This window comes from Xenopus tropicalis, chromosome 8 (assembly GCF_000004195.4).
Source record: "Xenopus tropicalis strain Nigerian chromosome 8, UCB_Xtro_10.0, whole genome shotgun sequence".
Lineage (NCBI taxonomy): Eukaryota > Metazoa > Chordata > Amphibia > Anura > Pipidae > Xenopus > Xenopus tropicalis.
In genome coordinates this window covers 119,381,349-119,393,533 of record NC_030684.2, presented here as the reverse complement: position 1 = coordinate 119,393,533, position 12,185 = coordinate 119,381,349, and the positions used below count along the sequence as shown (strand labels likewise).

The window sequence follows — 12,185 nt, the reverse complement described above, 5'->3', positions numbered from 1 at the left end:
CACTGCCATCTGGGGTCCATGGTTGGCATTATCAGAGACAGCAGTTAATACACAATAAATAGGGTGACATATTCCGAAACATTCCCTGTCAACCAGAAGTATGAAGCATCTCTCCCAAAGTGCACAGCTTTTCTTATGTTTTTTATTGTTGTACCGTTTTAAATGAAACCGCAAAAATAAAAACTTAAAAATAAAACCGGCCAAACTGATAGTTGATAAAGGATAGGTGAAATACCCTATCTGAAGCTTCTCCAACATTGCATAATGGCATGGAAATGGGAATGTTCTCCACCATTGTGGTTAATTGTGGATTGTCTGATATCACTGATAATATTCAACCATAAGAACAAAACTTAATATTAGTTGACAATATTTTCCACCATCGGGATGGATCTTAGATCGTTAAGCGAAATAGCAATATTCCCCTTTTTTGTGCTAGTATTTATGGCCCGACATTAGGTTAGATGTAGGAATTTCTACTTGACTGCAAACATTTGTGGTCTGTCGATGGGATTGAGCATAGATTTTTGCAAAGGAACTGCTAATATTTATGGCCTGCTATCAGGGTAGCCTTTTGAATATGATGGTCAGCCTTCATGATGGACCTTGGAATATCTGCTTTGAAGACAGACCAGAAATAGTAATATAGGCCTTGGGTTAAATGACCTAAAAACAATGTTAATATTTTATACTACTGAGGCACTTACGGTAATGTTCACAGTCTATGGGGATATTTTTATATCCCAGTTGCACTAGGACCTATAATATCTTTATTCCCCCCTTCCCCTTCCAAGCTAGATATTCCTTTCAGTTGATGTCTAGCTCACACTAGCACATTAAAGGGTCCACTGGGTAATAAACTCTGCGATTTGGGTCCCACGGGAGAAAAGCACTTTACAAATGTTTCATTGTTGAGAGTCAAGTAAAATCAGTGGGGCATTTAGCTGTGTCAGCTATTGCTGGCTGCTGCTTTAAAGAATAAGTAAACCTTTTTTTTCTATTAATAAAGTTACTCTAAACAGCTTCCCAGAATTGCCTATCTTTGTCCTGTAGTCGAAGTGGAGAGCCTTCTGCGCATGCCTGGAGGCAGCAGGAGCCAGTCTGTGCATGAGCAGGGATTTTTTTCTTGTTGAGACACCTGAACAGGAAGTGGGGGCGGAGCTTCACTCTGAGCAAGGAATTGATCAGCTTGTAACCAGCTCAGAAAGAACAGAGGGACAAAGGTAGGCAATTCTGGGAAGCTGTTTAGAGTAATTTTATTAATAAAAAAAAAAGGTTTACTCATTCTTTAATGCATTGCAACTTTTTGAATACATTTTCTGTATTTTCAAATGATACACAGTGGTTGCAGAAAAAGGTTTCAAGAATTTTTTTTTTAAATGTTATTTTGTGTGCATTTTTTAATACCAAAGCATCTGCCTGTAGACTCAGACTCTAGTAAGCCCCCACTAGCCTTATCGTTTGCCAGCGTAAACCTTAAACTGTATAACATATAGCTTAGCCTCCATCTACATATAAGGAGAGTGCCCATGGTTGCCAGGTTCTTGGCCAGGCCCTGGGTGGCCCAGTCTGACACTGGTGTCATTTTGAATACAGCCTATGTTCCACATGGAATTAATAAAGGACAAGCTGTTCTGTTCTCATAGCAGGGCATTATCCAGTTCATGCAATGATAAAGGGGAAGGTAAGCCTCTTTGTGCCCTTGTTCAACTTGTTTGATTATATTTAGCAATGACAATTTTCTTGGCTGTGGGTGCCAATGAACTTCATCTTTGTATTCCTTAGTACAAGTGTGTCTTGACCACATAGGTCCCTCATTATCGTATTAAAACTGAATTTGCACCCTAATCTGAAAACGAGGTTTATTCATTTTAAAGCACTCAGCCACCTAAAATATTGCCATGGAGACACCATTTCTACCATGTAGGGAAATTGTTGATACCAGACACTGCTTTTCCAATATAAACCCTGTCAGATGGGGAAAGTGTAAAGAATGATTCATGTGACATTATGACATGATTGATGGTCATCAGATGGCCAGTTCTTTTTGTATGATTTTATTGTTTTGATCCGGGCATTTACAATGTTAGCCGCTCTCTCTTTATTGAGCTTTTTCATCCAAAAAAATCTTCCTAGCAGGTGTCTTTTCATCCTTTTGTAGCTTCAGACATGGTCCCTCATGATACAGCAAACCAACAGAGACTGCACCTAGGTTGCCACCAATAGTCTGCCATTGTCCTCTATACAAACACAGTGCAATGATCGGGTACAATACAAACTGTAGATTCTGGCTCTAACAGTGCAAGCTGACAAATCAGAAAACACGATGTTCCAACAAAACCCAACAATTCAGTGCAGTTAATATGGGGCCTTTGAATTATTTTCCATTATTTGTCCACCACCTGTAGTATAATGTCTCCAGGAAATACATAAAGCCCTTGTTCTAAACAAGGTAGATTTGCCCTTTAGAGGTTTCTTTCATGCCGACGCTGTGCTGATGGGTACAGCAGATTAGCTGCTTGCCTTGGCATTTTCTCCTTTCTTGTGTGGCACGTTATTACCAGACTGCAAAGTAAGTTCATTCTTTTTATAAAAATCTGACTGTGCCTAAATAATCCCAGAGCAGAGGGTTTAATCTTTCTTCAAAGATCTTCTCTTTCTTGCACTAAAGCTTTTACTTCCACAAACTGTTATTGGCTTCCAAAGGAGGGAAATAAAGTGGAGATTTTAATGGATAATTTTCCTAACAAAATAGGCTGTGATTATTAAAAGGGGAACACTTCAGCTTTCATTAAATTGCTTGGATTGTATTTCTTTGTGTTGATTTATAGTTAGCTACAGAGTACATATCCAAGCTTGTATTTACTATGTTCCCCCTTAAATAAACTTTCAGATGGTTTGTGATTTTCCATTTTCCCATCAGCTTTTATTATGAAGCCCTTAGTACTTGCCTCTAGGCACAGGCTGGCAGCGGTTATGGGCTAAAGCTGGCCATACACATTAAGATTTTCTCTCCCTAATGACCAGTTTCAATGCAATTTGACAAATCCGTCAAATTATCATAAGGCTAGTGGCCAACGAACAATTGTACATCTAGCGATATTTCATCTGGCGTTAGTCAGAATATCGATTGGGCAGGTTTGAAATTTTTGTTGTTAACAATTACATTTATCCATTATCCAGTTGTTTGCAGGACCAAGCAGTTAGTTCTCCTAGCTTCAACTAGACAAAATGGTCGTTTTCGATGATGGACAAATTGTAAGTCAAAACACTTGTTTCAGGATAAGCTTGGTCCTACGATAACGAAAAGATCTTTTAAAAATCTTATTGTGTATGGCCAGCTTAAGGTTGACAGTAATGGAGGAGAGTATTTCAAGGGTTCTACAGAACAAACATCTCCATCTTGTTCACCTGATCACCCCACAGAGGATATGAGTTGAACCAGGTCCAGACTGGTATTCACAAAATGACTTTCCTTCTCCTTTAGGATTAGCCACATTAGTACAAGCTAGACCACTATATTTATTCTGCAGAAAGCATTACAATACCTGAGTAAAGAGCCCTAGAAGCTTTCCCTGTTTGTTTAAGACAGCAGCCACCATTTTATGTAGCTTCCTGCTACAGCTCTAGCAGTTACAGCTCAGATCACGCATTCCTAAGGGTTGGGGGAGTGAGTTTTAGGAATTCTTATGGGAGAGGGGAGCAGGAGAAGGGGGGAACTGCGCAGACGCTGGAGACGCTCAGAAGAATTTTTCTGAGAGAGGAAGTCAGATACCCAAGAACATGTTTACAAAAAAAGGAGACAATAAATCCTGTGCTTCTTTTGATAGAGGACTCTGCAGCATTTCTGTGACTGCTTATGGCTGTATTTACATAGACTTCTAATAAAGCTTACTTAGTTTTTACCTTTCCTTCTCCTTTAATGGATCCCGCCACCAGGGCTGTTCAGCTGGAAACCAGTGGGCTTGACGTGGCCCTCCAAGGGATTTTAATGGCCTTTAGCCTGCTTGTGGGCTCTATAGACTTTTTTTTTCTATGCCATGGCCATTTTAACATAATCTTTCTTGGAAAAAGCTGAACAACATTGCCCTACACAATGCATTATATGCTTTTATCTTGACCATTGTGGTCTTACAATGCAAATACAGCTTAAAGCAAGAAATAGCACTATTCTCAACCACATGTTACCACGAGTCATTTGACAGAGTACCATATATATTAAATTTGACATATAATACATCCCTAATAGACACATGGACTTACTAGAGCCATAAAGCACCGTGCAGCCCTTTGTTATAGTGGGATGATTATATGATATAAGCTTATTGGATAGAAAATATATTGAAATATTGATGTTGTACGTACAATTCTTTAGAGCCCTTAGGCTAGTTTGGGCCATAGATCTCCTTTAGAGTTTCTTGTATTGTCCCCAGGTCCCTAGGTTGTAATTTCTGCAATAAAGCATAGAATCATAGTTCAAGGAGGTGGAATCATACATGTACATGTACATACATTATACTAGTGTTACATTTCAAGAGTGAAAAAACTACGATTAAGTGGCATATGCCATTATTGTCCTGGGATGTGAAACCTTTAGCAATTATATAAAATTAGAAAGGTTGAGCTATTTATCTATACAAGAAATTTCTTCTTTGGCATTATAAATGGACGTGGGAGCTTTCTGGTAGAACAGAATTTAGGGCTCCTACTTTGCTTATCATAAATTTCATTTAGTATTAATATTGGCATTTGAGTTGAGAGGCTGAACGGGTCATTTGGGGGTGTGGCTACGGTGTAAGGGGCAGAGGAATGGGCAAGCTGGGCTGGGAAAGGTGGATGGGGCCAATGAGCAGGGAAATGGGTGGATTAAAGGTGGAGCAGAGGTAAGCCGATAAGTATAAAGGTGATTGGCAGAGGAGAGTATCAGCAAAGGGAGGGATTTATAGGCCATAACAAATGTATTGGCAAGTACACTGTCTGTAAATATGTAATATTCCGGCCCTAGCTGGTGATTTAGTGGTCAAATACTGACCAGGTGGCAACCCTAGCTCTATATAAATAAATGGATGATAATGATAATGCTAAATATGCACTATAACACCTCATTATTGATTGTGTATTATGTATAGGAAATAGTGATAAGCAGGCAGGATGAAATCTGTGGGTCGGCTGGGTTCAGGACAGCAGGCATTGGTCCTTTGCTGGTCCCGGCAGGTGTGGGATTTGCCCTCAGACCACCCGGCCTGCCGAGTCATTGGGGCTCAGTGCAGAATTATTGGGACAGTAAATATATTTGTCCTCCACGTGTTTACAAATTTAATGCGCAAATGTTATTGTGAATTTTTATATGAGCTGCAATTGTCCTTAAGAGCTTTTTAAATATGGTATAATCAATATGGCATCACCCTAAATCTATTAAAACGCAGTGCATTACTAATGCTAAACCAATTTCTGGGCCATAAGGCTGGCTTTCTGACTTAATCTGGTCACCACAGGAGAGTTAATCACTTCTCTAGAGGGTTCCATGCTTGATACTTGTGGCCTCAACCCAAAGACTTTTGTACAAACACTGTTATCAATGGATCTTAAAAATGCTGTTCTTTGCACAATATCAAAATGTATGTATGTATGTATATCTTTATTTATAAAGCGCTACTTATGTTCGCAGCGCTGTACAGTAGAATACATTAATACAAACAGGGTGTTAATAAGATAATAGATAAATACAAAGTATAATAATAAATACAGATAAATACAGCAGTAAAATCAATAATAACAGCAAAATCATGGTTTCTGTTGAAATATATTCTATGTTAACTATTTTTTTAAATTTTTTTCTCTAGGCCAGTATGTGGAATCAGAGGAAAGACACTAATCATCAACTTACCAGGTAGCAAGAAAGGGTCACAGGTAAGCCTCTGTAATGCCATTGGCACTTGTTCTATTACAGGGATCCCCAACCTTTTGTACCTGTGAGGCACTTTCAAAAGAACAAGTTTTGGGGAGCAACACAAGATTGAAAAAAGTTCCTGGGGTGCCAAATAAGAGCTAAGATTGGCTATTTGGAAGCCCCTATGTGGACGGGCAGCCTATAGAAGGCTCTGTTTGGCATTATACTGGGTTTTATGCAATCAGAAATTCAAAAATAAGCACCTGCTTTAAGATCACTGGGAGCAACATCCAAGGGGTTGGGGAGCAACATGTTCCTCACGAGCCACTGTTTGGGGATCACTGCTCTAATACAATAACAGCATAACAATGCTGCTGCTGATGCAGGAAAATAGAATTTTTCTCTGGTTATTTGTTTTGTATTGAGCCGTTTGACGTAATAAGTAGAAACAAGTCAGCTTCCCTTTAGTGATAATCTCTAGCAAGTAAACATATGATCAATTCATTTACATGACCCACTTATTTATATTATGTGAATACAGATAAGGTACATGAGGTGCGTGGCTCCCCAGCTGTTTTCAGTTATAGCACCCAGAATCCCTGATAACTTTTTCCCCAATAGAGAATGCTGGGAATTGTCAGCAGGCACGGACTGAGATTCAAAATAGGCCCTGGCATGTCAAGTACACAGAGGCCCATATAGCCCATTAAATTGTGATTGTCTATGGCATCTTACAGCAGCCCCTCTGGCATTTGCCAGAATCCACAGATTGCTAGTCCGGGCCTGGTCCATAAAGTTCACTAATGCAAGAGGGCCTTTGTAATTTTGTGCATAAAATAATTTAATTAAACTTCAGCGGGTTCCAGTCCCTGGGGGTGGGTTCCTGGGGGGGAAATGCCAGAATAAAGGAAAGAACCTTAATGTAAAGTGACCAATGTACAGTTTCACAGTTTAAAAAAAAACAGTGCTGATTGGAGGTCTAGCTGAAGGTGACAAGAAGGAGCATCCAAACAAATTATCAGTCAGGTCGTGTGGGCCTCTATTCACCCCTCTCTCTTACTCTAAATGTGATTGTATTTATGAAAGTAGTTTCCAACCCAGCTATGTCTGTTCAGTATAAACCTCCCATCCCTAATGACCTTATAGGTTCGCAAATGTCTCACATGGAGATTTGACTTGTTGGAAGAGTGTAGCATGTTCTTTTAGAGGGAATATATAGGAAAGTGAGGGACTGTGGGTACTGTTGGTTTGCACCAGTATTTCCCATCATGCTAGGAGGAAGGCCCTTACCAGGCGAGTGCAAGGCAGTGGTAGGCCCAAGGGAACTGATAAAGTTTTTGGTCACACTGGGCTTGTACCTTCTACTAACACCTGTTTACCTAGTCTGCACTATGCACTTTGTTTTGGGAAACCAGTCTTACTTCCAATCTTGTAGACCCCTTGTACCCATGCATGGCAGCAGCTGCCCAAGTATTGAAATCCAGTTGTTCTTGTCACATATTTTTCTTTGAAAGTAATGCTGAAATATGTATACCAGTCAGCTATAGGCCAAATTTGAGTTTAACAACCAAAAGGAACACTGTGCTTAAGTAGCTTTGCACATTCCACCCTCTACATTAATGATTTGCCCCTTTGGGTTTTTGGCAGTCCAATAGAAAGGCCTGCAAATAAAGGGCAACCTTTAAATTAAGATTTTTTTTTTTTTTTTTTTTAACATAAGTCTGGTGCTGTCTATCCCCATTTATGACACACAGTATAAGAGAGATTGTAAAACAACTCCACGTATAATAGTTCATTCATAATTCTTGGATTCTGTGGCTATTTTTTTCCCCCAGCTTACACATTTGCTATGAGAACGATGACATTAATGACTTCTTTGATTCCCGTAGGCGGAAATATAAATGAAGACTTGATAGCCAATAAATCATTCCTCAGTAATATGAAATGTCTAATTTTGCCTGTAGTAAGAGTTCCGCTAATTATGGCCTTTCAAAGCACTTTCTTATCCCTTAAACAGGCATCCCCTTCTGCCATCTCCTTTCCCTGCAAAACTTCTGCCTGTGATGTTATGCGTCACAATTAACTTTTCTTAATTAATTTCTCATGTACATTGCACGGCCTGAGGAGAAACATTACCTTTCAAACAATATAGGTAGAAATAATTGCACTGTAGGCAGGAAGAAGTGAGCTGTGCGAGATATATGGCCGCGTTCAGCTGGGCGGGTACCGAGCTCTCCTTTGTTAGTGAATTATTAGTTAGCCTTCCTTAATGCAATGCAGCACACCCCATGTATAAACTACAGTCAACTGCGCAAGAAAAATGGATTTCTTGGTGTGTCCTCAGATTCCCCCATGTTTTCTTCCTAAATTTCTAATTAGAAAATTGGGACACTTCAGTCCATGCTTCTGTTTTCATTTGGGGACAGCAGTGTTTATTCATTGGTCACATTTCTTCATCTTTCTGGTATTTGGGAAATTAATGGAAGTGTATTAAAAAAAAAAAAGGCAAAGTTTTGACAGATTATTAAAAACCTGTATACAGGCTAGAGATCTGACGCGTTTTGTGCACATTAGGGGAAGTGTTCTTACTACTTGTTTCTCTGCAGTCAGACTGGGGCATCTGTAGTGCCCACTAGATCTCCATCTCCAGAGGAATTAAAACCGCAGAGCCCATAAAGCCCTAAAATCATTCTTGAATTACAGGAATCTCCCATAGACTCCATTTTAATCTAGTAGTACTAACATTTAAAACATATTTCCTTTTTCTCTGTAATAATTAAACAGTACCTTGATCCCAACTAAGATATAATTAATCCTTATTGGAGTCAAAACACTCATGAGGGTTTATTTTGATCCAAGTCGCCCAGAGGCCCAAGCCAAGTCGTTTCACAAAGTGACAGAAAGGAGCCTGCTATATGCCCAATCCCATTGGTTTAACAGACTGAAAGAGAGGTGCCTGGACAGCTTGTTAGGTAGACTTTATAGCATTTACACATCTAAGTAAATGGGTTGCAGTGCTGTTATAAAGCTTTTTTATTATATGACCCATAGGTGTTTGCCAGAGTGCATAGCAATTGTTAGGGCGACTATGCAGAAATAAGGGCCAGGCAGTTCTGATCCCTTTTAGCAATCAATCAGCAAATAGCAAGTACAATGCACCTCTTTAAATGCTAACTTCTTATTGGGTGCTGTGGGTCAAATGTGGGCCTGTTGTGCTAATCATATCCCATATTATGGCAGTACATATAACCTGTATAGATTCACTGGGGTAATACATTATCATGGATAAGCCTGTTGTAAGAACAGATTGTGAAGGGGTATGCCAACTAAATACCCCCTTTGCTTCTCCTGCTTGGTAGGGCCTTAATAGTGCAGAATACAATAATAGGCCTTGGTAGGACATCATTTCCAAGCATAATGGGCCCTAGAAGAGCATAATTCCCAAAGATAATACAAGCAAGGGTACTTCTTATGCTTTCTGTAGTGATTTTTAGTGCCTGATTGGGATCCCTCAGAAACAATAAATTCCTTTTTGTACTTAAGAGCTTTGATGGCTAACATTCTAACCTACAATACTACAAGAAGGTCATCGAAAACGAGAGATGTAACTAACTATAATAACTAAACAATACTGATTGTATAAGCAGGATAAAGAAATGACTTGTTATATACCCTGTAAGACAAGAAAGAGTTTGTTACTGTATCTGAAATGCCCCCCCTTTTTCTCTTATGTACCCCCCACTTTGAATGAAAAATCAATAAAGAAAGATTATTTAAAAAAAAAAAAAAAAGCAGTGGGCAGTGGGAAGTACCCTGAGCTGCCCTGTACCCACACTTATTAGCTAAGAACACAGTTCCTGGCTGTGGCTATAAATTGGCAGTGACCTCTAGAAGTCCACAGTGGCTGTGTTCCCAGAGAAGAAAGGAGGAATGTTCTATAAAAGTATATGAAGTGGAAGAAGATAGTGGCGGGGTGGTAGTAAACAAATTAGTTGTGTGTATTATATTCTTTTTTTTTTTTTTTTTTACTATCAGTTTGTTTAGTGATAGGCATAGAATGTTTTTTAACACGGGTGTTTATTTATGAAGGACCATAAAAGTAGTAAAAGTGGTTGGGTTTTTGTCAAATTCTTCAGTTTTTATGTATTGACCCTCTATGAAGGGCCTTGACTCACACTTTGATATAATACAGGAGTCAATAGATTAACATTTTATGTCATGTATTTGCTATATTGCCTTGGGTTTGTGGGGGGCATAGAAGGAATGGTAAGTTCACAAATGTCATGGTGTGCTCTTTAAAGTATAAGTAAAAAAACTGAATGTAAAATTGCTCATGGTGCTTTTCTCTTATTCAATTAACATTATTTTTTTTCAGTTTTCGAGTAAAGTTTTTTTATTAACTGGCAATGTAATGAATTTTGTAACAGTCCTGGTCAGTTCCTGTAACTGTACAGTCAGATATACCTACAGAAGGAAAACAGAGAAGTGTTCTGATGTTGCTGTACTCAGGAAAGAGATCAGAAGCCTCAGATGCCCTTTACCATCGTTTTCCTGAGCAGAGCAACATCAGAACCTTTCTCCATGTTCCTTTTGTAGGCATATCTCTAATTGTACAGTTACATGAACTAACCAGCAGATGGCATTGATCAATTTAATCTTCATTTTTTTTTAAATTGTACTTATCCTTTAACTACTTAACAACTTTTTTGTGTTACTGTCCTTTTAAGGACTCACTCACTATTTGCATACATGTTTCCATCCAAGGAGAGTCAATGACAAATGTGCCTTCTTTGTTTTTCGATGGTACCAGGAATGCTTTCAATTTATACTGCCAGCCCTACCTCATGCCATAGACCTTTTGAGGGACGCTATTGTAAAAGTAAAAGAAGTACACGATGAGTTGGAAGACTTGCCCTCACCGCCACCTCCCCTTTCTCCTCCTCCAACGACGAGCCCTCATAAACAGACAGAGGACAAGGGAGTCCAGTGTGAAGAAGAGGAGGAAGAAAAGAAAGACAGTGGGGTTGCATCAACTGAAGACAGTTCATCTTCGCACATCACCGCAGCCACGATCGCAGCCAAGGTCAGTGGTGGGAATATTTCTCATTCAGAGTTACCCTTTAATCTCTTTTCTTTCTCGCTCTGTTCCCGAAAGCAGCAATGTCCCTATTCTTGGTGTTTTTACAGTCCTTACCAAAAAATAATATAAAAGGACACAAAACCTTTGGTCCTTTTGACTAAATTTTGATGTTTAATAATGGGCGGAACCCAAAAAGTGTAAAGACCACTGATTTAGGGTATTTTGGCCCTTTAATATACTCATCTTGAAACCAAGTTCCAGGAATGGGAACCATATCTTTAGCCGTGCCAGGAGACAGCTCACTTGCACGCCAAATGCTGGTGGAAATGACACAAGCTAGATTTGCATCTGATAAGCGTCAAAGTGTGAGCGCAGTTGTGCTAATCTTAACGAATTGGCCACAACTGCGTCAGAGAGATGGTGAAATATGGCACGTGGGCATCCATGGCACACCACCTGTTGGTACATCATTCAGATGTACTAGGTACCCTGTAATTCCTGCCTAACTGAGGCACTTGTCAGCTCAGTACCAAGTTACAGCTTATTAGTCCTGCACAAAATGCAGATGGCAGAGTGCAAGTACTTTGTGTATTGTGCCGACTTATGTGCTTTTGCCCCCCTTAGTACATAATTGTGAACTCATTCACACATTCATTTTCTGTTTGGGATTAGATCCCACTTTAAGATAACTTGCACAAGGTTTGCCCACCTTTTGAGGTATGTATCATAAACCACGCCGGTTACAGTTTGGAAAAGATATGATCTGAATGGGTTGTGCCATTTGTGTTTCTGCAGAATGTGCCAGAGAAAACTCCCGTTAGCAGCTCACTTTTAATAACTATCCAGACTACTGCTATATAGGTCAACAAGATGCAAATGAATACACAGATTTGATAAATGGTTGTAAGGATAAAGGAGAGTAATTGGGCTGTTTCTAATTATTCTTCCACACTGGCATATATGGCTGTATGTAATAGAGAGTGCTCAGTAATATCCCTGTGACGGTGAGACTGACACCATTCCTACCATCGAACCTCTGTGACATGAAAGCCTTTGATATTTTTTTTTTATCATCTTACTTCAGAACATTTTTTGTTAATATGCACAGTTGCCTGGGATGGAGTCTGTTTCCATAATAAATGAAGCAAAACAAAATATAAAAAATATATATGACAAGCAAACAGAACAGCAGGGTGGCACCTGTCTGGAACAGAA

At 39.3% G+C, this 12,185-nt stretch overlaps 1 protein-coding gene across 19 annotated transcripts in view; it reads left to right on the top strand.

Moving 5' to 3' along the window:
• gphn (gephyrin) overlaps nt 1-12,185 on the top strand; it is a 209,800-nt gene that overhangs the window by 110,412 nt on the left and 87,203 nt on the right. For all 19 annotated transcript variants that reach the window (XM_018096115.2, NM_001102902.1, XM_018096104.2 and 16 more), the window contains 2 exon segments: nt 5,844-5,910; nt 10,701-10,973. In XM_018096115.2, the coding sequence (XP_017951604.1) occupies nt 5,844-5,910; nt 10,701-10,973 (340 nt within the window).